Source organism: Triturus cristatus, chromosome 8 (assembly GCF_964204655.1).
Source record: "Triturus cristatus chromosome 8, aTriCri1.1, whole genome shotgun sequence".
NCBI classification, from domain to species: Eukaryota; Metazoa; Chordata; class Amphibia; order Caudata; family Salamandridae; genus Triturus; species Triturus cristatus.
In genome coordinates, this window is record NC_140591.1 from 859,912,045 (window position 1) to 859,938,880 (window position 26,836).

Consider the following 26,836-nt stretch of genomic DNA (forward strand, 5'->3'; position numbering starts at 1 on the left):
GAGAACCTCGCAGTAAAGACTTTCGGACCACGTCGACATGCAGGGGTCGATGAGGTGGCGGCCTTCCTCCAGAATTTTCACACGAAGCTCCTCACGAACCTCTGGCTTGGACCGATACCGCTGAAATCGCCCCGAGTTGGGCGCCAACTGAAGTACTGGGTTTTTCTGAACCAACCCAGCGGTGCCAGGGGACACACCCGAAGACTTCGAGTTCTTCCTGTTTCGGACCACAGAAACACAGAGTCTTCTAGGTGAAGTCAAAGATCGTATTTATTGGCTGCAGACCAATCACAGGTATCCGAGAAGTACAACACGATGTATGTTCTCAGGAGACTGCCTCTAACCAAAACCCAGTCTTTTCTTATATACAGAATATTATGCTCTGGGCAACACCGCCACTATTTTACAAGTGGTCGTTCACATATTTTCGCTTCAAAGAAAGAGCACAGTCATGATGATAATCCCACATTTCAGCTCGGTCGGCACATAATTATTTACCCAGCGAGGCTCAGAACCCTTATCAGATATCAGCAGACCCCAATAAAACGGACACCTCCTACTCGTAAAACAAGCCATAAAGTAGGAAACAGAGTCAGGTGTGAAAGGGATTAGTCAGGAGTCGCGTGGGATACACGACTTTATGATGTGTTGGGCCCTGATGCTAATCCCATAAGGCCGCAGTAAAAGGAACCGGCCGGCAAGGACTCACCCCGGCCAGCGGAGTCGGTTTGCATAGGTCACACAGAAGTCATGGAAAGATTGCGTGTCCTTTAGGCCTAGGCATGGCCTCAATGCGCAGCCTATGTGAGGGCAACCACAAAATGGTTACCCTTTTAAAATGGAACCCGAGGGTTCGACATGTAGTACCGTGTACGCGGTAAATTCATCAGTGAAACATGACGAAAACACTCATACATACCGCATTAGTCATTTGCGGTTCGCTGATACCAAAATCGGCAGGGTAGGACCATGCTACCAACATGGTTCCGAAGTTTACAGTACCACATAATCCCAGTGGACTCATAGAGCATGGTAGAAAGTCAAGTTTAGTATGCCTGATCTCAGAATAATAAAATACTTCTTTTAGTAAAGTTTATTTTAATATCCTGTGTTTGTAAATACTGCTTTTAGAAAGTTAGTATTTACTGACCTGGCCATTTCAGTCCGCCTCTGCTGTGTGTGTGTGTGCTGCCTAGTTTTAGTGGGGAGCATGGCTGGGGAATTCCAGGAGACAGGCTGGCTGCCAGGTAGTGGGTAGAGAGATTACACCAGGATGGGTGGGAGGAGTACACCTTGACTCTGAATAGACCTGTTCTCTGCCACCACAATGCCGGCTCCGCACCCTGTGGAGAGGTTGATGTCTCTGCCCTGCTGCTGAAAGGAAAGAGCAGAGTCACCACAACAAAGTTCTCCAAAACCGGACTGAGCCAGGCCCCCTGGCGACAAAGAACAAAAGAATTACTGTATAAAAGAAGGAGCCCTGCTCCTAGGAAATCAGATCCTGTTTGCGCCAAGAAGAAACTCTGCCTGAAGAGAAGGACCTGGGAAAGCTGCATGGATGAGTACTGTCTCTAAGCCTGAGAGACTGGCCTGTGGTGGGTGCCTTGCTGCTGGAAGGAGAGGAAAAGACTGAAGAAAAGACTTTTATTCAACTTGTGCTTTACAAACAATCTCCAAGGGCTTGCGTGTGAACTTGCCCCCTGAACTGCGCCCCAGGAACATTGGGCGCTACCTTTCCCTGGAAGAAGAGGAAGCTGCTGTGGGTGGCCCTGCAACGCTGACCCCAGAAGAACCTGTGTGCCCCCACCTCGCTGAGCACCGCGACCTCTGGCTGCCCGGGCTGCTGTGAGCACCGCGAAGACCAGCTCGCCTGGTCTGACCAAAGCAAACAACTGCCCCCTCGAGCCGTAGCTCGCAACGTGAAGGGAGACGACCTGCGTCCAAGCGCCGAGCCTCTGCGACCCTGAGCCACCGAGACCACTGTAAGGACCCAAGGTGCACTGTTCGCCGATCCTGGTGTCTGCTGACAGCGCGATGCGCTGTGAATCACCCCCGAGCTGCCCCTCCCCCTCCTGACCTCCGTGGTGTGCTGCGACATCCACGAGCGTCCCCCGAAGCATCGCCGTTCACTGAAGAGCCGGGACTGCAACGCAACGCGGGACGCCCTTTGCGGGACTGCTGAGGCCGCCACAAACTCCTTACAACGATCCCAGGTACTGTGAACTGAGAGCGCCCTCGTACGAACCGTACTTGCCTTTGTACGGTCCGTACCAGCCTGGCGTCGCGCTACGCTATTCACGCGTGAAGCGTGAGCTTTGGTACGGTTCACCCCAGCTGTATGGAGCGTCCCAGCGAAGGTACGGTATTTACCGTTGGAAATATATAGACGTTGCTCACGCGGGAAGCGTGAGGTTTGGCAAGAGGCGTACCGGACTTGTACAATGCGTACCTACGAGGGTACAGTCCGTACGGCTCAAGTCCTCGTACGCGTGCTCACGCGAGAAGCGTGAGAAACGGCACGACGCGTCTAAAAACTCGTACGAAGCGTACCGACGGCCCTACGAAGCGCACAGACCTCAAATAAGTGTATTTTGAAACAAGAATTGCCATTTTAAGAACTGTGGACTGCTGAAAAGTCATTACAAGTAACTGGAACCTCATCTAAAGTGAAGAACTGTATTTCTAAAGCCTGCTTGAAAAAACCTTTTATATAAAGAGTTTATTTTTACAAAAATACAGTCTTGTGTCTGTGTGGTGGGTTGGTGGTTGTTGTGTGGGACATCTTGAATGCTTAACCTAATGCCCTCTGGAATCTAGCCTGACTGCTCGCGCCACGTTACCTAGAGGGTGAGCAGGGGTTATTATCCCAAAGTAATCCCTCGCCCTGACTTAGAGGATAGGGTCCCTGCTTGTTGCAAGTGCATACCTGCGCCAACCAGAGACTCCGGATTCTAACACCAACTAATCTCTCCTCCCCCTCCCCCCTCAGCATGCCGCTGAGTTAAGAATAGGGTCAGAGCTGAAACCGCGGACAGGACAGTGATAGTCCACAGTTCATGTGTTCCGAACCTCAGCTGTCAGTGTGAGGGACAAATATTCACCCAAGAGCATCTCCTCGTGTCTGCGCCCAGCTCCGTGCGTCAGCAGTGCCACCCAGCTTTAAGTATCCGCTGCTGACTCCCCCCGGCCAGGAGAACCCTCGGTATCTCCAGGCGGATGTTTTACCAGCTCCACCAATGCAACCCACGCTCTCGCCATCTCCAATGGTTTGTCATTGCGGACGGCCATACGTAACCTGCAGCTCGACTCTGCCTCCGCCCATTTCACTAATTCCCTAGTCCAGCGCGCTAAATTGGGACCCGTCCTTGACTTCCAGTGGCTAGTAATCTCTCTCTGGGCCAAGACCAGCCCCAGGTCAATAAATTTGCTTGTGATTTTGGTCTTGGCAGTGTGTGGAAACCAATGCAACAAGCAACAGCTCGGTGTGAGCGCTACATCTCTTTCAGTTGCGGCCTCCAACCCAGATGTCACTCTCCGCCAGAACTCTCCCAGGAGCTGGCAATCCCAGAGCATGTGGAGGAACCCCGCCCTTCCAGGCCGCACCGTGGGCACTCCGCCGACACCCCGAAGTACTCACTCACCTTACCCGGGGTGAGGTAAGCTCTATGTAGCACGTAAAAGTGAATTAACTGGAAACGGGCGTTCCCTGAACACTTCCAGGGCCGCTTTACCAATTCCCCCCCATGGCTTTTCCCCGATGGGCTCCCCCAAGTCCTCCTCCCACTTGAGACGTAGAGCCACCAGTGGCTCTCGTAGGCGGTCGGTAATCCGCCTGTAGAGACACGTGACCGCCTTGAACGTTCCCGCCGCCAGTACGACATATTGGCAGACCAGCGAGGTCTGAGGTTCTACCAACCCCCCCTCCAGTGTCTCCTAATGGCTGCCGTCAATGCGGCATGAAGCAGGAAATCCCCTCGCGGTAGATCGTGGCGTTCCACTAGGTCATTAAAAGGAAGGAGGTTGCCATCCTCAAATAGATCCCCTACTGTAAGTATCCCCGCCTCCTCCCAGTCCCGCAATCCGGCCCAGTTGCCTCCGTGTGGTAGGGTCTCACACACCACCAGCGGGATCTCCGGAGCATAGGGGGCACACTTGCCCGAGCGCCTGACCAAACGGTTCCAGCACTTGCGCACCACCTGTAAGTCAGTCGGGAGCTCCCTAGCCCTTATGGGTAAGCACAGCAGTACCCGGGATAGTAGCGCCAGCGGAGGGTCCGGCCCGCCAGGCCCCTCTCGCTGTCTGAGTCCGCCCGCCATCCACTTAGTAAACCATTGCAACTGCGCTGCATGATAATATGCTTCTAGATCCGGCAAGGCAAATCCCCCCTCCGCCCTGGGGCGTTGCATGGTGATCAGTGCCACCCTCCGGCGCCCCGCACCCCACAGGAATCCCGTGAGCAATGTGCTGAGCTGCGCGAACACTTGAGCTGGGATCCAGAGCGGAAGCGTCCCAAAAAAATAGAGGAACCTGGGTAGCGTGACCATTTTTACCAAGGCAACCCTGCCCGCCACTGAGAGCGGAAGGTGTCCCCAAAACTCAAAACAGGCCTTGGCCTTACGTATGGCCCGCCCTATATTGCCCTCCAGCATGTCACTAGGGTTGTGATAGATCTGGACTCCAAGGTAAGGCAAACTAGTCTCCCACGGGACTCCCTCCATCGGCTGCGTACCATCCCTGCCTGGGCGAGTCGGGAAAAGACAGGACTTGGACCAGTTCACGCGAAGCCCTGCGGCCTCTCCCACAGAATGCAACAGTCCCTTGGCACCCCGAAGGGCCTTCCCCGAGTCGGCCAGAAAAAGTGGCAGATCGTCCGCATACAGCGCTATGTGGTGCAAGTGTCCTTCCACCACTAGTCCCGAGTAGTGGCGTCCGGATCGGGCCTGAACAGCCATGGGCTCCATTGCCAGAGCAAAGAGCAGGGGCGACAGCGAGCACCCCTGCCTCGTCCCCCAACCCACTGTGCAACAGCCGAGATCAGCCCCCCCGTACGGACCCTGGCAGTGGAGTTATTATACAAGATTGACTCCAAGCTATCAAAGGCCTTTTCAAAATCAACTGCAAAGATACAGGCCTCCTCCCCACAGTAGGTGTCCGCCCTCAGAACCCGCAGCAACCTCCTTATGTTCATCGCTGTGTTCCGTGCCGGGATAAAACCCGCCTGGTCCACGTGGACCAACGTTGCCATGTGGGCCATTAGCCGACTAGCAAGAATTCGACTGAGTATCTTGTAGTCCAGATTCAGCATGGCAAGTGGTCTATATGCAGTCCGGTCCCAGGACGGCCGACCCGGTTTAAGGAGAGGCACGATGATTGCCTCCCGCGTAGAAGCAGGGAGGCAACCCTCCCGCCGTGCTTTGTTATATACGACGACTAGCCTCAGGGCCAGGGCATCTACAAATGCTGAATAAAATTCCACCGGAAGGCCATCTGTCTCCGGCGTCTTGTTCCGAGCCATATGTTTGATAGCGCTGCGCACTTCTCCTACCTCAACATCTTTACCAAGCTCCTCCGCTGCCTCGATATCCAACCGGGGGAGCTCTATCCCCTCTAACATTCCCGCGCCATTGGTAGCTCCAGGTGCAAGCCTGGTCTGATAGAGAGTGGTACAATAGTCCAGGAAATGCGCGTTGATGGCTTGTTGAGTATAATAAGCCACCCCCTCCCGATCCCTAATCTCCAGAATCGGCGTGCATCTGCGTGCCGGATTTGCCAACCACTCCAACAGCGCCCCTGACTTGTCTCGTTCTGCCTGGGCCCGCATATTATAAGCCTTGTAATCAAAGGAGCGCAGTCTTTACACCTGTGTCGCCACCTCCTCGCATGCCGCAAGCAAGTCCTCCTGCCTGTCGGGCCGCTCCGGCCTCTCCTTTTCCAGGTCTCGGAGCCTATCCTCTGCCCCAAGCACCTCCTGTGTCAACACCCTGCGGACTCCCACCACCTCCCCAATACAACGCCCCCTGATTACTGTTTTGAACGCGTCCCATTCAATAAGCAGGTTCGATGCAGACCCCGCATTATCTAGAAAATAAGCGTCAACCGCCAATCCGATCGAGGCCCTAAACACCGGATCATCGAGCGCCTCCGGTCGCAACCGCCAAGTAGGAATGGCAGGCTTTGCCCGCGTCAAATCCAGCAATGCTAGCAACGGGTTATGATCAGAGATCGTCCTACTCAAATATTCGCTATGGGTAATCCCTCTGTGCACTTCTGGGGAGCAGAGGAACGAGTCCAGGCGAACATGCAGCTCGTGCAACCCAGAGAAGGAGTAGTCCCTATCTCCCGGGTGGTGAGTCCTCCAAGTATCTATCAGTCCCCACTGACACTGCCATGCCCATCTAGTCGAGGCGAGCTTGTGTGCGGGAGAATCTGGAAGAGGCGGGTGAGAACGGTCCAGGTCTATATCAGTAATACAATTAAAGTCCCCTCCCAACAGCACCGAACCAGTCAATAGTGGAGCCAGTTTCCCGGAGAGGTGCTCGAAGAACTCAGCTTGAGCGACGTTGGGGGCGTAGAGGCTCCCCAGCACCATGTCCCTACCGTCCAGCCGCCCCGCCACCACTACATATCTACCAGCCGGATCAATCAACTGTCTGATGCTCTGAAACGGGACCCCCGCTCGTATCCAAATCAATGTACCCTTGGAAAAGGCCGAGTATGAGGTGTTCTACTCAGTACTCCATGTAGGCGGCGCAGGTTGAGGGCTGTATTGCGATGTGGCATAAAGCCTGACTGGTCTGGGTGGACCAGCGTAGTGATTACTTTAATCAGACGTGTAGCTAGCAGTTTTGCAAGGATTTTGGGCTCCACATTGAGAAGTGATATTGGCCTGTAGGTTGTGCAGCTTGTTCTAGGCTTGCCTTCTTTATGTACGACGACAATATTGGCCCCCGTTGGTCATATGGAAGCATTCCTCTCTCTCTGCTCTCTATCAGCATAGCACGGATGTGGGGGGCAAGTTTATTAGGTTTCAGCTTGTACAATTCAATGGGAATACCGTTGGGCCCCGTGGCTTTCCCTGAGCTCACTCTCCTGATCGCCTGCACCACCTCCTCGTCTGTCAGCGGGGACTCCAGGTAGGCCCTATTTTCGTCAGAGTGTGGGAAGTCTTATGTCCCTGATCATCTCGCTATTTTCTTCTTCTGTGTACCTGCCGGTCGTACTATATACCGAGCGGTAATAATCTGCAAACGTATCTGCGATAGCCTGTGGCTCGGTAATAGGATTTGAGTCGTCTCCCTGTATCTCAGGCACCAGTCGCGACGCCCACTCTCTTCTGTCTAGCCACGCTATCAGCTTTCCTGCCTTGTCCCCTAGTTCATATACTCTGCCCTGGACCTCTCTACTCTGCGCCTCTGGTCTATCCTTGGCAATGCTATTAAAATCGTCTTGCCTCAACTTCAGCAGGTGAAGGTTTTCAGGGGTCACTCCCTGGGCTATCTCCTCCTCTGATTTCAACACGTCCTCCTCTGCCCTCGTCAGTTCTGCCTTTCTTTCCCTCTTCTTCCCCGCAATCAGGGAGAGAACTTCTCCCTTAATGACTGTTTTGCACGCCTCCCACAGGGGGTCTGCGCGGAATCGACCAAGCCCCCGTTTTCTTGAAAGTAGTCATCAGAAGCCTTGATAATATTCTTACGGGTAATCGGATCTTTCAGATACCATGGGTTGATTGGGGCTACCCTGCCTACACTTGTGTGATCCAATTCCATTCTAAGCCACACAGGGGAGTGATCAGAAATACCCCGTCCCAGATGGCGAATCTCTTGGATAGTATGGGCCTGTGCCGCCGGGACATGTATGTAGTCTATGCGTGACAGACTGTGGTGTCCGCTCGATACCTGTGTGTATTGTGCCCTGTCAGGGTTATGCGTCTGCCACCCATCCACCATCTCCACTGTTTGTAGAAAGTCTGGCAGCCACCTTTGGGCGGGTCTAAGTTCACACGGCGGGTGCCTGTCAATCTCATCGGCCATCACCGCATTGAAGTCTCCCCCCATTACCAGGATACCCAGTGGAAATGTCAAAAAGATGGATCCCAGATCCTTGAATGTGTCTGTTTGTAAACCAGGTGGGACGTAGATAGAGACGAATGTAGCTGTCTTTCCTTCCCATTGGCCCGAAACCGCTACATATCTGCCTCGTACATCTGACCACAAGGCCTGTATTGTGAAAGGGAATGAGTTCTTGATTAGTATGCCCACCCCTCGTGACCCAGAGGTGAATCCAACGTGTGCAACCAGTTTGTACCCTCCTCTATGTAAGGCCATGCATTTATTCCCGACTAGGTGCGTTTCCTTTAAGAGGACTACATCTGGGGCGTGTCTCCTAACAAATTGGCTGACCATCCCACGCTTAAGTTTATCCCCAAGGCCGTTTACGTTCCAACTGAGGACTCTGACCCATGAACCCTGTTTGCCGCTCATTGTTGTGTCTTTGCGGAAGTCGCTCTAGCTCTGCTTTCCATTTTGACGGTGTCGAAAAACTCAATAACAATGCAATAACAAACTCAACTTTAAAGAACATTACACAACTCCCCCCCACCCTGCACCCCTGCTTACTGTGCCTGCCCATCACAAACTGGCAGAGTGCCTTTCGTCCTATACCCTAACCCTAAGGAATAACTAAAGGTAGTAACGAGGAGGTAGCCAACCCTCGGTCCCCCCGCTCCCAAGATCCCTCACTTCAATTGCTAATTGTCCCCTGAATGTCTTTTAGTAGTCCACTGCTGCGATGCAATATGTCAATAGTTTGTCTCTTCCTGGGGTCCATGACCCCTGTACCTGCCCATGTTCATGTTGTCCACGAGTCCGTTCGCCGGTCCTCAATCCTGCTCCTGCAGTGCTTGCTCCTCGCCTCTGTTGCGCCCCCCAGATCCATGGGCGAGTCTACTGTCCAGCCAGTCGGCCGCCACTTCGGGATTATCAAAAAACCACGCTCTCCCCTCGATCTCCACACGCAAACGCGCCGGGAACATCATGGCGTACCTAATCCCTTTTGTCCCTGAGCTTTTTCTTGACGGCGAGGAAGGTCCTGTGTTGTTTCTGCACCAACTGAGTGAAGTCAGAGAAGGAGAGGGTGGCATTCTCGTAGCTCAAAGGGGACGTCGTTCGGGCAGATTGCAGAATGGCGTCTCTGTCCCTGAAGTTTAGGACTTGTGCAATCAGCGGGCGCGGGGGCGCTCTGGGTTTGAGTTGCCCACCCGGGACCCTGTGCTCCCGCTCTATGGTGAAGAAATTTCCTAGGCCCTTAGACTTCAGGTGATTCAAAATCAGGTCTTCCACAAAGAGGTCAGGCACGGGTCCTTCAGATTTTTCGGGTACTCCCAAGATGCAGACGTTATTCCGTCTAGACCTCCCTTCATAATCGTCCAACTTGCGTTCAGCCGTCTCGCAGAAACACTTAAGATCACGGACTTCCTGCTGGAGCTGCGACACGTCGTCTGTCAGGCTGGCCGTCTTAATATCCAAGGACTTGACTTTCTCATTTACCTTGGTGAGATCTGTCCGTATTAGGTTCACTTCTATGGAGACGGTGTCCAGCTTGTGTTCCAGGGACTCCATTTTATGCGCCAGGGAGGAGTTGACCCCATCTATGGCGGCCATAACATCCTGTAGGGTCAGCTCCGGAGCGGGGCTCATGGAGTCTTCCCCCCCCCCCTCACCCCCCTGCTTTCAGGGGGTGTTGCTGGTCCGTTGGCGAGCCTTTGGGCAGCGTGTAGCGGTCTAATTTATTGGTCTGGACCTGCCTCTTCCCTTTGTTGACCCTAGGCTGGGACTTATCGGCCTCTGCCTTACTCGCCATTTCTACACCTGACCTCTGGGTTCTCCAGCGGTGCTTGTATCTGCGTTTCCGTGGCAAGACATATGGTGTGCGTGTGGGCTGGGTTCCCTCTACACATTCACCCCCTCGTGATTGTGGAGGCAAATATTGCAGCTGCCCGCCCTTGTCTTTTGGCCTGTGCCCCTGGGCGAGTGAACTCACCTTCGATAGGTTGCTGCTGATTCACGCCGACAACTGAGGCTGCCCAATACCAGTTCTGGTCCCGCTTCTCACTCTCGCGCTCGGGGGTCAAAGAGGAGCCGAAGCACACCGTGCGCCTCCGGCCGCTGACCCCTGCAGGTCCAACGCAGCCCAATTTCCGCTATGACCCCCGTTACCGCTGCTCTGTCTCTGGCACTTCAGCACTATGCCCCTGAGGGAGCAGCGGCCCAGAGGAGCGAGGGGGGGGAGACGCCTCTCACCACCGTGATTGTGCTCCTGCGCCCACGCTGTTGATGGCAACGCTCCGACCAGCGACTTCCTGTCCGCGTCGCTGACTCCGCCTCACACCGCAGTCACTTCCCCGGCACTTCAGTCCCCGGGGCGAGTCTTGAAGGTAGGCCCAGGCGAACGGAGCTCGTATCTCCGTTTCCGAGCGAGGCACAGACGTCGGGTTTTCAGCTACCGGCACCGCTAGTCTTACTTTTGCTGTCGCAGGCTATTCAGGGCAGGATAGCTGGAAGAATGTAGGGTCTCGGGGATGGTAGCGGCGGAGCCCGGAGTTCAAGCAGCCATCTTGATCCGGCGCTTGGCTCCTCCTCAATCTGACCACCTTTAAGCTTCCACTGAAAGTGGTGGATATGATATGTTCTGCTTGTCACTCATCTACAAAATCTGTATACCAGGCAGATTTGTTTCCTGGTCCACTGATTTAGAGATAGATCATCTTAAAGCATCCCTGCTGCATCTTTCTGAAGAGATAGAAATGATTCATGGATTAGATCCTAGAAGAGCAGTGAATTACTGCATCAACTGTACTAAGGACCTTAGATCACATGACCAACTTTTTTATTGGTTATACTTGCTCCATGTGAAGCGATACGAAAACACAGAATTTCCAGATGAATTATTCTTTGAATCAAGGCACAGCTAAAAAAAACAAAAACAAAAAAAGACCTACATGAAGGTATAAGAAATATTTCTATTGAAATTAAAACTTCTACAAGTGCATTAATCGATACCAGTAGCAGACCTATGCAGAGCAGCTACATGGTCTTCTTTACAAACGTTTGCCAAACATTACTGTTTTGATTCTGAAGTATGAAGAGAAAGACACTTTGCCCACTCTGTACTTCAAGAGTTTCTAATATATATGTCATTTTCTCCATTCCATCCCCTAAAAACTCATTGCTTAATAATCTATTCAAATGTAAGGATTCATTAGGTAAAAGTATCCTTATGAAGAAAAGTTACCTTCTGTAACAGTCTTTCAGATGGATATTGTCTATTTGCAAATTCCTTACTTGCCCCTCCCTACCATTCTTCCTCATGGACATAAAACTCCCTTCAAGGCTATATATATCCAGTGGTGTCATCACAACTCCATGTCTAAGGCTATAGCGGAATCGCCTCCATCTATCGCCGTTTAAGAGCTATTTGAAAAGTTTGAGGATCCAGTCTGCTCCTGTGACTATTCAAAGGGGAGGAACCCGCAGGTTGATAGAGTATCCACCAGAAATATTGACATCAGGTCAGCACGCACTCTGTAATAAATGCCTAATACACAGCATTTTAAACATAAGCCATAACCAAATTTCCCACGTATTAACAAAAGTGAAACCCTGTGTCCTCAAAAGTGAGAAACCCAGGAGTTCCAGGACCACCTACCTTATCTGGACATCTACATGTGAGCTTTGCTTCTCTGCCGACCAGCTGTTTGCATACTTGAACCCTAGCCTGGATGCGCAGCTCCAGTTGCTCAGCACTGCCTAACAGTCTGAGCGTTCACGCTCCCTTCCGTGTTACTGGCTCCTCCTAGCAACCTGCGCAAGGTTGTCGATTGAGGTTACACGAAAGGGGCACCGCACCTCCTTGTCCTCCTATTGCCTCACATAGCAGTCTTCAGTGGTCTCCATGGCCCTGCCCAGGAGAACAGGTGAGCCGGGGCTAGTCTGCAGACGGAAAAGAACAGGAGATGTGGTAGGGGGAAGGCCTTTTAAACCTTAAGAGAGGGCTTGGGATTGTGTCTGAAGAGGCAGGGAAATATCTCATTGGTGTTGAATTCAGGCGTAGAGCGTGCTAAGCAACCTCTCAGGACACTCAACATTAAGGCCCAACACTTCTAGGCCTACAAACAGGCAAGGCGTTTGGAGCCCTTAAAAATAGAGCTCAGCCTCCTCTGGAGCTATTAAGGCTTCCTCCTGAAACGCCTATGGTGAGAACTTTCTCTTTGCATCAGCGCTTCTGAGTAGGGCTGCATTGCACCTAGCATAGCACAGAACAGAACTCCTGGTTGTGGGCTCTAAACACATGTTCCACTCTCCAGGTGCCTCCTGATCACCATGATTTGGTTGATGTTTGTTATTTGGCCTTGCTGCACATCAGAGCTCCCCTATTCGAGACCGAATCCTCCTGCTGGGCACCCTGGTAGCATAATTGCTCCACAGTTAGTTTAGTTGCATCACTCAAGGCAGATTCAGATCCTGCAGCAGGTCTAGGACCCAAGTCCTGTGTACAGCTCCTTAGTAACCAAGCAACTGGGATGATCACACTTTAAGGTAGGCTTTTCCCCTCGGAGATGCAATCCAATAATCTTCCATTTCTTAGTGGTCTACAGCATTCCTAGCATACGTCTTGCCCAGATTGTACCACCTGAAAGAATGCCAGAAGCCAGAGTTCCCGGCTCTCGTGCAAACGTCATTTACACTCCGCCTGCAGGGCAAGCCCTGTTTACTTGTCCATGAGACTTTGGCACTCTGACCTAGGTTTCTATCCAAAATGTGTCAGAGGTTTATGTACAAACATGTTCATTCCAATGGTCCACCTCTGGGAGCAGTTTAAGTAGTACTTGGCATTCTGTATGCATCCCCAGACTGGTCAAGTCACAGTCTGTCCTTTAATAACAACAGCAAGGAGTGGTTGAATTGGGAATTGGCTGTTCGAGAAAAACAGACACAAAAAGTATGGGGAGGGGAGCCTTTCTTACTCAGCTATCTCTTGACTTGTTCGGGGTAAAATCTCTGGGATGAGACTATAGTAGGAAGTTGGCAGGGACATTTTTTACTCTTCTTTGTCTTCATCCTATTTCTCGCAGAAGCCTTGTCCAGTTCAAAGGACTTCTGCTACCTCTGGAATACATCCCTGTTTGGCAGGCTCTTCCCACCTTCTAGTTTATGTACTACTCACACACACAGGGCATCCAACACGGATTCCTGTCCCAAACAATGAAGCACTATAGTTATACTCCATGCTGACCATAAACATACAACACTTACAGTGCCCAACCCCTCTCCTTAGATGTCCCCTGCAACCTACTCAGATTTCTTAACTGCTGCAGTTCTGGGGCAGATGGCCTTATTTAGGTGGACGCTTCAGTTTGCAGCTAACCAGACAATTAAACCAAGGGTTCAGTGTATGATGCTCCATTATGGAGCCTCACCACACAGCAGAGGTCCAACTACAAGAGGTCAGAAAACAATAACCCTTGTGTTTTCAAGAGTTAGAACCCATTTCCATGACATGATCTAGGGTTGTAGAGTGATCCATGCCATCTGCTTGGAAATCTCAAGAGACCTTATTTGAGGCAGTGGATAGGTGACTCAAGCTGACTTCCAAGGCATATGGACGTCAGTTCACCAAAATGCCTGGGGTAGCAGAAGGGACATCATATGTCATTTTAGCTCAATGAGATTTCAGGAGGTGATGTCAAATCACCTTTTACATAGCTGCTTGTTTCTCATATGATGGTATTTATTATCTGCCCTGTTGTTGCTTTCTCTTGCCTCCTCCTTTGATGTAACTTTTCTCACTGCTCTCCTTATAATAGCTCAGATCTTCCAGACTCTCACCTCAATTTCTCACCTGCTCTGTCTATTTTCAGCTCTTTCACCTGTCTCCGACCCCTCTTACTCCCTTGCCTAGCTCTTTCTCACAGTCTCTGTCTCAATTTCATCTCCATATTTCCCCACATCTCGTTATTTCTTTTCTAATATCTGTTTTAACACCACTTTCTCTCTCTGCTTCCCTTTGCTTCTCATTTGTCTTATCACCACCTGTCACCCCTTCTTTCTCTATATTCGCAGTCTTTTTGTCTATCTGCATCATAACTCTCTTACAGTCATCCCCTCTCATGGGTCCTCTCCTTTCACACCTGTCTATATCTCCCTCAACTGTCACCTATCTCTGTCTCTTTAATCCCTCACTCTCTCTGTCTCTGTCTCTCTCTCTCTCTCTCACGCACACGCGCGCACACACACACACACACACCCAGACACACACACACACACACAGACACACCCCCCCCAACCTGTCTTTGTCTTCCTGCTTCTCCTTTCATTATTTTCTCCTTCAAGTCTTTCTCCTTTACCCCATCTCTCTCATTATCCTGTATTTCGAGCTCATAGCACTTGCTCAGGGGCTGCAGGAGAAACCGAAATGCATAATGTAGCTAAGGGACACAGAAAGTAAACCAGGCTCATTAGAGCCTTGTTTAACGTCTATTGCTGCCACTGCCCTTTCCACCTCTGAGGCCCGGGGTCGCAACTTTGACCCCTGGCGAGCCCTAAATGACGTCCATGTTCCAAGGTAGTCTAGTATAGGGCTTAGAGCCCTGCTTGGGTATGAAGAGCTTGCTACATTTTGGACTGCTTCTGGTGAGGTGGGACAGCTATTGTACATGTGCTAATTGTATTTCCAGAAATGAAAAAGTTGTTTAAAAAAAGTTTCAGAGAAATGGTGTCCAAGATCGTCTTTTCTTTTTGGTCTTGGCTACCAGACAGCTTGTTGTCTACTTGGATAAGACCTTTTTAAAGAATTTACAGTGGACTTACAGCACAACTATTACTTTCCATTGGTTGGCTTTATTGTCACTAAGTTGCTAACTTCTTATTCAATAGCTTGTCATCCTCTTCTGCTTGTATCTCCCCCTGAAGCAGCCCCTCTTTAACATCCTTTTGATTGATTTGCCTGTATCCTTCGACTGTTCGCTTTTTGGGAACTACTTTTTTTCTTTTGGTAAAGCACTATATAGTGCACATGTATTCCAGCTCGTTCCCTCAAGTGCTTCTCCCCAGACAAATATCTGACCTCCCTCTTGCTCTCTCCCCGTGTGCTTCTCCACTACCCCTGTGTCGCTCTCTCCCTTGTGTGATGCTTTTCCACTCTCTTCGCCCTCTTCTCCATTGCCCGTCCACCCCCTGGTCCTTTTGTATTTATTTCTTGTGCTTTTATTGTAAAATATTTGTTTACTTACTGATCCAAGTGCCAGTATGCTTCTTGGCAATGCTACACAGCATCAATAAAGTGCATTGGTGAAGCCAGTTGATCCAAAAGGTGAGACCTTTTGGCTTTTCAAACGCTTGTTGCACTTTTGAATCGCGAGTAACCATATCAGATCTCGTTGCACACGGTTGTATATCAGAATATCTAGCACAAATATGTCATGCTTCAAAAATATCATAGCATAGATCGTTATAGATTTACTATTCTTACTGCACATTTAAATACCTTGAAGATATAATTATAGTCAAAATTCCTATATGTAGGGGATGGCAAATTAAATCTATAATTTCCTGTTTATTCACTCACCTTCACAATATTTTGGTAGCCTTTGTTTGTGCTATGATATTTCTGTAGCCAAATAGTTAAAACTCAACATTATTGTACTATACCTTGCACCCTTATGAGTAAAAGGGACTTTATTATATCTATTTGCCCTATCTCACATTCAAGAGGCCACTTTGCTATGAAATGGGAGTGGTAATGACTCACATGCTTTCTACCAAATAAAGTGTTACTGATTCAATTTTATTTCTCTGGAAACAGCAGAGTAATAAACACGTTATAACTTACCTTTACATAGCCAACACTTCCTATTTGTCCTGGTGATTTGGCAGCTAAAGGGTGGGGTGAATTTACAGTTGTGCACGCAAATATGGGAAGTATACATTTAATGCCATCACACTGTGAATCTTTTATAGTTCTCTATCAGATCTGACCAATATTTTCTCTATTTTTCTAGAGATTGTTTCCAGAAGGGGAGGCCATTCCATCTGTTTAGGCTGTTGCTGCAGTACCATGAGCCCGAGCTGTGTTCCTTTCTTGACACCAAGAAAATCACTCCAGACTCCTACGCACTAAACTGGGTAACACTGGGAAACGGGACATAAAGAGGTTTTCCCTTTTGAGTTGCCTTGTGATTGTCTGATGTGAGACTTCATGCCTGTGACATACCGTTTCTGGTCATGACCATCCTTATGCCGTGTCGCTGTATGCGTGTGTGCTCCCTGTCGCAATGAAAACTCCCACATGCACACGCTCACTGTTCTCTCATTCACACATACTGTGATGTTCTAATGTAGTCTATTTAGCATTTAATTCTAGTTCAGCTAGTTACAGTTGCTCTTGTAATGCCTCCTTTATCTGTGCGTACTATTCCTTGTCTCTGTTCTACAATCGTAAAAGCTGGCCACTCGGCTTGCCTTTAAAATGTGTCTTTCCATCATACTGATATATATTTATACCACATCTCTTACATAAGAGCTGGTTTAACGTCTACAGTCAGCACCGAATGGCTGAAATGAGAGTCGCAGTGTGTGATCTCCCTAATGGCAGCCCTCTGGAGGGGGGAAAGGAGAACTACACCACCCCCCCCCCCCTCCCCCCCCCAGACATCCTCTTGCAGTTGAGTGCTGTCCCTCACGGCACCTGCCTGCAAGGGTATCTCCAATCACCCTATATGCTGTAATACACTAACTGTGATACATAAGGGTGTTGAATGAATTGTTTGTTTTACCATTTTTTATGCTACTTGTAACAAACCTTGCTTCATGCCTGAACCTCTTGTTTTCTGTTTCCTTGTTTTGTTGTATGTACAGGACACAGGCTTGTGTCCCACTTTATGAATTTTTTAGATTTTCACATTATCAATATACTAGTAAAATTCTTGACCTCTGTCCGGCTGGACAAGTCTAAAAAAAAATAAGTACTGATTGGGTCCTTATTTATCGATACCTTTACTCCTTCCTTTCTAGGGACTATTGTTGTTCGCAAATACATAATTCCCAGGGTCCCTGGTTGACCTTTCTTTGGGTGCTCTTGTTGTTATTAAATATGTATTTTAGAATACGGCACTCACTCCTTGTTAGCGCTGAGTGCACCTTTCAAGACGTGCGCTTGGCGGTAACATCGAGAGGGCGCCGTTTTATGTTGAATGCGCAGCCCCCAGGGGCAGCACATTCAAGTGAAATTCAGAGCGTCTGTGCAGGCGGCACCCCGCCTGCACCTTTAAGGGGGATTGGAGATGCCCTTGCAGGCAGGTGCCGTGAGGGACAGCACTCAACTGAAAGAGGATGTCTGGGCGGGGGGGGAGGTGGTGTAGTTCTCCTTTTCCCCCATCCAGAGGGCTGCCATTAGGTAGATCACTGACAGTGTGCCTCAGCTTCTTTGCCTCTGCACCTGCTTCTATAATATGGTGCAGAGGCAAAGGCGTTCCCTCATTTGTATGGGGCCATGCCCCATGCAAAAGAGGGAACACCCTCTAGTGATAGCGCTGGTGCCGTATGTGCGCCAGGGCTATCTGTATTACAGAAAGGGCCGCATAAGGGTCTGCAGCCCTTTCTGTAATACCAAAGTGCAAAGCTGCCACCCAGCCTGTTGTACCCCCCTAGGCCACTTTGTATAATACGGCCGCTGGAGGGTGTCCCACTCCATTCTTGGATTGGTTCCTTTTCTTCAGGTATGCATGTTTTCTATGCAAGACTGGATTTATTTGTGGTCTTTCCATAGATGCATGCCGACGTTGACCACACACAATACCTGACCAAAACACTGTCAGATCATAACACTCTGCTGGGGTTCTCACTAACTGGAAAATAATGGTTGAATGTCCAGAAAATCAGGGGTTTCGTCTAATTATTGATGATACTATACACACGTAGTTTGCTAAAATTATACGGATAGCCTCATCCAGACGGATAGAATGTGAAACCTTTAAGATTGCATTACAAGGGCATTGTATTGGAAGATCCTCTGAAATCAGACCAATACTCTTACGGTACATAGAAAAGAAGGAGCTAATAATAGGGGATCAGGAGAGGAGAAGCCCTGGTCACCCAGACCTAATCAAGGAGTAATTGGGGTTTAAAATATACATTACAAAAACCTTAAATACTCAACAAATTAACCACTTGACTGCTAGGCCTGCCCTCCACCTCAAGGCTGAGCCCTTTTTTGGCTGTCTTGGGGCAGTATGCTTTTAGGGCGCCGTTATTTTTTCTCCACATAAGGTATCAAAGCCAAATTTGCTTCCTTTATTACAACATCCTGGAGGTTCTAAGGGAACTTTGCTTGTGGATTCCCTTGAAGGGAAGTGAGGAAACAGGTAAAATGTAGCAACATTTTGAGTTTTTGGACAAAAATAGGAAAAAAGTGCCCCAGATATGTGTCTATCTTTTTTTACTTAAAAATGGCATCAAGGAACGGTTTGCTGTACTAAATCCACCATCTTCCCAGCTTTCAGGAACATGCAGAGGCGAACCAAAAAATCAAATTTTGTACCACAGTGTTGGCGTTTTTCAAACAGATAGTCCATTGTTCCCATTTTGTGATCTCAACCTACTTCCAGTGTGTGGAGGAAACCAGTGGGAAGCCCATGGATGATCCAGGAAAGCTTTAGATTTCTGAAAAGTAGACAAAATTCAGAATTCAGCAAGGGGTCATATGTGTAGATCCCGCAAGGGTTTTCCAAGGAAAATAAATGTTGAAATAAGGAATATTGAAAATGAGTAGGAAAAAATGGGCATTGGTGACAACATTTTTTATCTGTAACTTTTTGACACGAAGGTCGAATTAAAAAAGCAATATACCATTATGTCCGCTAGACCCTTCTGGTTGCTGGGATATATAGAGTTTGTAGGTTCTCAAAGAACCTAATGTACCCAGAGCCAATAACTGAAATGCACTGTACAAAGTTTTTTCATTCAATACCAAGTATAGAAAAATGTAAGATTGCTTTTATCAACATGGACCCAACCAATTTTTCCACTGAAATCTGACCCTTTTTTCCAGTGTGGATAGCTGTAGATTTTGTACGCTAGCTCAGCTGGCTTCTAGGAAAACCTAGCAGACCTGTACGTCTTTGAAAACTAGAGACATAGGGGTATCAAGGGTGGCATGACTTGCGTGGTTCTCACCAGGTTTTTTTAATCCAGAATTCCTTGCAAACCTCAAACTTTGACTAAAAAACTAATTTTCCTCATATTTCTGTGATGGAAAGTTCTGGATCTGCAGAGAGCCACAAACTTCCTTCCACCTGGCATTCCCCCAAGTCTCCAGATAAAAATAGTTCCTCACTTGTGTGGGTAGGCCTAGTGTCCGCGACAGGAAACGACCCAAAACGCAACATTGATACATCACATTTTTCCATTGAATACTGACCCTTTTTAGGTTTCGCCTGAACAGCGCTTACAAAATTTTTGTATTTAATATATCTTAAAAGGGGCATCTCTTATCAATTCCCAAGGCCAAAGTACTCATCCAAATCCGCTTTGAGGAGGGGAACTTTTTTCTTACATTAAGGCTGCACAGCATGTACTGTTTACTGATACTTATCTTCCCCTGGCTGCATACACTTACAATACTTATCTACTTCTAAAGCTATTCCCACTGTTTAAACCCCATTCACTGTCCACACTTCAAGGACTGTTAAACTATAAGATAAGATCTCTTCCCAGGGAAAAGGCAGACTGCTTCTAACAGTATGCAGGAATGCTTGCTTTTTTAGGTCTCGCGCCTAGCATTGCAGTGCGCAGCTCTGCTCGCGCAGCGCGAGACTTCTTGTAGGGGCTTCTGAAAGCTGACCACACGCTTGTGCGTGTGGTTTTGTTATTGTTACAGGCTATTGAGCGCTGCGTGCATCTTTCTAACAAAGAACTGGGGTGGCATGGTGATCAAAAGAATGATGGATTTAACCCAGATCTCTTGACTGGGGGTGAATGTTTTGATTTGTTCTGCATTCCGTCCATCAATTGTGTGTCTTTTGCTTTCTCGCCCTAAGTGCGCCAGGTATGCTCAGACGTGAGTCCTGGACTCAGTGTGCCACTGGAATCAAGCTATCCTGGATGAAGAGGGGTGAAACCCCGAAACCGGTCCTAGGATGCTTGTTTCCGGTCCAGGGAGGACCTGGCTTGGCAGTTCAGGCTGGACTGTTCCCATGAGGCACTGGGTCAAGACTGATTTGCATATAGCCAGGTCTAAACTGGGGTGGCATGGTGAGCAAAAGAATGATGGATTTAACCCAGATCTCTTGCCTGGGTGTGAATGTTTTGATTTGTTCTGCATTCCGTCCATCAATTGTGTGTCTTTTGCTTTCTAACAAAGACCGCACGCAATTGGGCAAATGCGGGCGCATGTCCCGCATTTGCCCCGCCCATGGCCTATTGGTGTCTTACCCGCACGGCCGACATCTGTTTTGCATTACCATGCCCAGACTCATGCGCCATAATGCAAAACAGATGGCCTGCTCCCTCACAGAAGCGCGCATGCGCGCTCTCACGCACCACTCGCGGCTTGTTAAGTGTCAGGAAAAAGGCAAATGCCGTTGCTTCTGTAAATCGGAATGAGAAAAGATCTCGAGTAACGGTTAAGCCCTCCTGCTGCAATGTCTGGATGACTGCCTATTAGGTCTAGCCACACCATTTCAAGATGGCCGCTTGTTTCCCCAAGATCTATCCACATTTGATGGACGCTCGAGATCTCGTGAGAAACGAGGTTTCGTGCGTCGGCAACGAACGTTCTAATGCGCACTTCAATTTGACTCCAGTGAGGGAAGCTGCATTTTGGCGCGCTCCACAGAAAATGAGTAAATTCTTGTGCGCGTCACGTTCTTTCAGCTGAGCTACTGTCCGCTTGCGAAGGAGTAGTCGTCCTTGCAAGAAGGAGTCCAGAGTCAAGGTATTGTGGGGAATAAATTCATATATTTCCCTAGTGGAACTATTCTCCAGAGGAATTTCGAGTGAGGCAAAGATTCACTCCAGAAGAGAGCAACAGTCTTCTTGGAGTTCAGGAAGCCAAAGAAGATTCCAGAAGGTCTACAGAGGCTCTCACTCTGCTCCGGTAGGATATCGTCGAGCTAAGGGAGGCCAAGAACTAGAGACTGAACAAGAAAGGAAACAAGTAAGAACGATTCTAATTAATATTTGAACTCATGTATTAGACTTTGCTGACAGAAGAAAAGACTCACGCACGCTGGCTTCTTCCCTGTCCTCCCCTGGCGTACTTACCTGTTCTTTCCTTTCTTGTTTTCCTATACTTCCCTTTTTGCGCGTTTTCCTCTTGAAGCCAAATATTTCCAGTTGTTCACTAAAGACTTTGAGATCAACTATTCAACTGCTACGCCGTCCTCTCAGGCATGAGTTACTAAATAGCCATTCAGACAGACTAACACAAGGTAAGAGAAGAGTAAAGGGAGTTAGATCAGTTAGAATACAGAGTGAGGAGAATAGGTGATTACATAACCCCACTTATATCTCCTTTGTGCATTAGGTTGAGAATCACACCTACCAGAGTTTAGTCAGCTGAATCAGAAGAGGAGCCAAAACTCCAGCAAATCTGGGTAGGGGAGGTATAAAGATGTTTAGAGCAGAGACGGCCAGGTAATTAGAGTAAATAAGATTGAAGTGATATCTCCCTCTGTGCATTAGGTACTCCAAGACAGTTTCATCAAGAATAAGAAGAAGGAGCCCAGAAACGCACGAGTGTCTCTTCTCTGTCCCATTCCCCTTTCCCCCTGCCTGGAGCCCTTGTATTCACAGTGCGTTCCGGGAGGTGGGCATTGGGAGCTAGCAGCATTCTGCCTCCGTGGGATTCTGGCGCAACTTCCTTGACAGATTGAAGTGCCCTCAAAATTTCCCCACTTGGGCAGAATGGCTGAGGGTTTTAGTTTAAAGGCATTAGGAGAAATGTTAGAGGGAATTCAGCGGGAGTTAGGGGCCCTAAGTGAAGAAAATAAAAATTTAAGACAGGAACTGTTAACATCCCGTCAAGAAACCATGCAATTGTCCCAGAGAGTTAGTGGAATCTCCACCGGAACACCTCCAACCCCGACTTTTTCTGGTAGTTCCCAGCCAGCTCAAGATCCGCACACTGTAGCTCAAGTAATCCATTCGGTTTCCCCCTTGATTCCTTTGGCCCCCCCTGAAAGATTTCATGGTGATCCTCAAAAGGCTCAACTCTTTCTAACACAATGTTCATTACACTTCATGTGTCGCTCCACTCTGTTCCCTGATGCCCAGTCACGAGTGGCTTTTATTTTATCCTACCTGGGGGGCGATGCCGCGAATTGGGCCATGCCTTTAGTTTCTCGAGATGACCCCTTCCTATATGATTTTGAACGTTTCAAGACAGAATTCCTTAGAATTTTTGATAGGCGCAGAATTTTGCAGGCCACTGATAATGAGTTGTTAGAACTGCGCCAAGGGAATAGGGATATTCTCACCTACCTAACCCAGTTTAATAAATTATTGGTTGAAACCAACTGGCCCGAGGAGAAGAGATCAGCCTTATTCTATCGGGGGTTACGAGATGAAATCAAGGATACTCTGGCACAGATTCCTAATAGACCCACAGAATACGCTGAGCTGGTAGATCTAGTCCTTGAAATTGACTTTCGAAGTTAGGAAAGAAGAGGAGAAAGAAAAACGAGAGATTTTCGCTGGAACCTTCCTCGGTTTGACAGAACGAAGCCGGATACGAGTAAGGGTCTGGGAGGAGCAGCGGATAGTGAGCCCATGCAGATAGGATCAGTTTGCGGGCCTTTAAGCAAGGAAGAAAAAGAACAAAGAAGACAAAAGAAGTTATGCATGTATTGCGGGGGCTCTGGACACTTTGTGAAAGAGTGTCCGAAAAGACCGAAGACCACGAATTCGGGAAACTCTCAAAACCATCTGTAGGCGGAGTCGCTCAGGTGGCGAAAACAGAAGACCAGACTCCAGGAATTCATCATATTATGAATACCCTTCAGACCCAGACGCCACATTTAACAATGCAAATGATTTTGAAGTTTCGAGATCAAGAGATAGATGGAGTGGCCATTATGATTGATTCAGGCGCCACAGGCAATTTTTGCGACATTAAATATGCGAAAAGGATGGGAATTCAGGCTATGCGCAAGGAGCAAAAGGAGTCTGTTCGAGCTGTGGATGGGACTAATCTCTCTTCAGGCCCCATCACGCATCACACAGAATTGGTGGAACTGATCCAGGCAAATGGTCATCATGAGATCCTTCAATTTAATTTGATTGACGCCCCACAGTTTCAGATAACCTTGGGTCTTCCTTGGCTTACGTTACATAATCCAACGATAGATTGGGAAAATCGGACGGTCGATATGGATTCGATCTTCTGCTCTGAACATTGCTTCGCTTCCCCGTCTAAGGTTCCAGAACCATCCATGGCCACCTTGTTATCGTTCAGTGGAGAATCAATTGGGGTCATAGACACCTTAGAAGTTCCAACAGAATACCTAGAATTCCAAGAAGTTTTCAGTGAAAAAGAAGCGGAAAGACTTCCACCACATCGTTCTTACGATTGCACCATTGATTTGGAACCAGGAGCAGCACTGCCCTGCAGTTGAATTTATGCATTGACGGAAGCAGAGAATGGCTATCTCAAGGAGTATTTAGATCGCTATTTGGCCAATGGGTTCATCAGACCGTCACAGTCTCCAGTGTCTTCTCCACTCTTCTTCATTCCGAAGAAGGAAGGTTCTCTGAGGACGTGCATCGATTATCGTGCAATCAATCGGGTCACCGTCAAGAACCGTTACCCGCTGCCACTGATTTCCGTTCTCCTAGACCAGATAAAAGATGCTCAAATATTCACCAAGTTGGACCTTCGAGGGGCATATCACCTGATTCGCATGAAGGAAGGGCATGAATGGAAAACTGCTTTTAGGACCAAATATGGGCTATTTGAATATCAGGTCATGCCCTTTGGCCTATGTAATGCCCTGGCTGCCTTTCAACACTTTATTAATGACATTATGGGAGATCTGGTGGATAAGGTGGCAGTGATCTATCTAGATGACATCTTGATATACTCTAAGAATCCTGAAGAACATCCCGAGCACGTCAAGGCCGTATTGGAGAGACTTCGTAAGCACCAGCTTTATGTAAAATTGGAGAAGTGTGCTTTCAGTGTACGTACGGTTGAGTTCTTGGGATTCGTTTTATCTCCAGGAGGAATCTTGATGGATGCTAAGAAGGTTCAAGCGGTGGTGGATTGGCCATCACCAAAAGATGTTAAGGAGATTCAACGATTTCTAGGATTTGCTAACTTTTACCGTCGATTTATCCAGGGATTCTCGCAGAAAATCATCCCCATCACAAAATTGCTCAAAAAAGGAGTGAAGTTCTTTTGGACGACAGAGGCGGAACAAGCTTTTGAATATCTTAAGACCAGCTTTACTTCAGCACCCATCTTGCTTCATGCCGACCCAAGTGAGCCCTTCTTTGTGGAAGCAGATGCTTCTGATCAAGCTATTGGAGGAGTTCTGTCTCAGCGGCACAAATCAACTGGACAGCTGCACCCTGTGGCGTATCATTCTCGAAAACTGAATCCAGCCGAAATTAATTATACCATTGCAGAAAAAGAGCTGTTGGCTGTGAAGGATGCATTCACTGAATGGAGACATCACTTACTCGGGGCCCGACACACTATAACAGTGTTCACGGACCACAAGAACCTTCAATTTCTCAAGTCTGCAAAGACACTAACCCCACGCCAATTGCGTTGGTCCCTTTATTTCGCAGATTTTGACTTCGTGATCACATACCGCCCCGGGAGTAAGAATGGCAAGGCGGATGCCTTGTCCAGAATCCAGACGGAAAGTACTGAACATTTGGTAACTCCACAACCAATCATTCCAGAGTCTAAGATATTGTGCACCCTTTCTCTTGCGAACTATAAAGAAGAGATTAGCAGACAGATGTCAGCAGCTGAAATGACCGAATGGGCAAGTCAAGAGGAAGGAAGAGTCATCAAGGATTCTTTGCCTTTTCGACAGGGAGCTCTGTACTTGCCCACTAAAGAGATTCAAGAACAAGTTCTGAGAGACTGTCATGATCAACCTTTAGCTGGCCATAAAGGTACCTTGAAGACTATCGACTTAATCCAGCGTTATTTCTGGTGGCCAAATATGAAGTCTCAAATTCAGAAGTATGTGGAGTCTTGCGGGCTCTGTGCCAGAGGGAAATCAAGTAGACAGGCCCCTCAGGGGTTTTTGCAACCGTTACCCACATCCAGACACCCTTGGCATACAGTCACGTTAGATTTGATCGTAGACCTTCCACTGAGTAAGGGATATGACACGGTTTTGGTAGTGGTAGACACAATCACCAAGATGAGCCACTTTATCCCAGTAAAAGGAGTTCCTTCTGCCCCTGAGTTGGCTAAGCTATTCAGGGAAAATATTGTAAAGCTTCATGGGGTCCCCAAGATCTTGATTTCAGACCGCGGCCCTCAATTTGTGTCTCACTTTTGGAAGGCTTTTATGAGAGGGCTGGGTGTAGAAGTCAGACATTCCACCAGTTACCACCCTGAGACAGATGGCCAGACTGAAAGGGTGAACCAAGAGTTAGAACAGTATCTGCGTCTGTATCTCTTGGATCGGGGTGGTGAATGGTCAGACTTACTGTGGATGGCAGAATTTGCACACAACAATGCAAAGAATGTTTCTACAGGTTACTCTCCATTCTTTTTAAATTCTGGAAGACACCCAAACCCCTTCTGTAATCAGGTAGATTTCAGGGTTCCTGCTGTTAGTAACCTGTTAATGGAATTGCCTTCAGCTCGCAAGGCTGCGGAATCCAATCTATTGAAGGCAAAAGAGGGTTACAAGAAACAGGCCGACCGACATAGGAGAAAGGCCCCACAGTATCAGGTGGGAGATTGTGTATGGTTATCCTCCCGACATCTTGGGTTGAAGGGAAATCGAAAATTTCAGCCTCGATTTTTAGGCCCATTCCCTATAGAACAAGTTCTTGGCCCTGTCACTTGTAAACTCAAGCTACCTAAGCAGTTGCGGATTCACCCAGTTTTTCATGTATCCCTCTTAAAAAAGACAGCTCCTAATCTCAGAGTAGACAAACCGCCACCTCCTTTGCAGATCAAAGAGCATCTCGAATACGAGGTAAAAGGGGTTTTAGACTCTAAGAAGGTGAGAGGCAAGTTAGTCTATCTAATAGATTGGAAAGGTTATGGACCAGAAGAACGAATCTGGGAACTTGCAGAAGATGTACATGCCCCAAGACTGTTAAAACAATTTCATTTGCGATACCCATTGAAGCCAGGACCGATAAATCGGTCTTTGAGAGGGGGTACTGTCAGGAAAAAGGCAAATGCCGTTGCTTCTGTAAATCGGAATGAGAAAAGATCTCGAGTAACGGTTAAGCCCTCCTGCTGCAATGTCTGGATGACTGCCTATTAGGTCTAGCCACACCATTTCAAGATGGCCGCTTGTTTCCCCAAGATCTATCCACATTTGATGGACGCTCGAGATCTCGTGAGAAACGAGGTTTCGTGCGTCAGCAACGAACGTTCTAATGCGCACTTTAATTTGACTCCAGTGAGGGAAGCTGCATTTTGGCGCGCTCCGCAGAAAATGAGTAAATTCTTGTGCGCGTCACGTTCTTTCAGCTGAGCTACTGTCCGCTTGCGAAGGAGTAGGTGTCCTTGCAAGAAGGAGTCCAGAGTCAAGGTATTGTGGGGAATAAATTCATATATTTCCCTAGTGGAACTATTCTCC

The 26,836-nt window shown here is 48.4% G+C and overlaps 1 protein-coding gene across 4 annotated transcripts in view; it reads left to right on the top strand.

Moving 5' to 3' along the window:
* TBC1D23 (TBC1 domain family member 23) overlaps nt 1-26,836 on the top strand; it is a 558,574-nt gene that overhangs the window by 162,141 nt on the left and 369,597 nt on the right. For all 4 annotated transcript variants that reach the window (XM_085622378.1, XM_085622377.1, XM_085622376.1 and 1 more), the window contains exon 5: nt 16,055-16,178. In XM_085622378.1, coding sequence (XP_085478504.1) covers nt 16,055-16,178 — 124 coding nt within the window. The remainder of the gene's footprint in view (nt 1-16,054; nt 16,179-26,836) is intronic.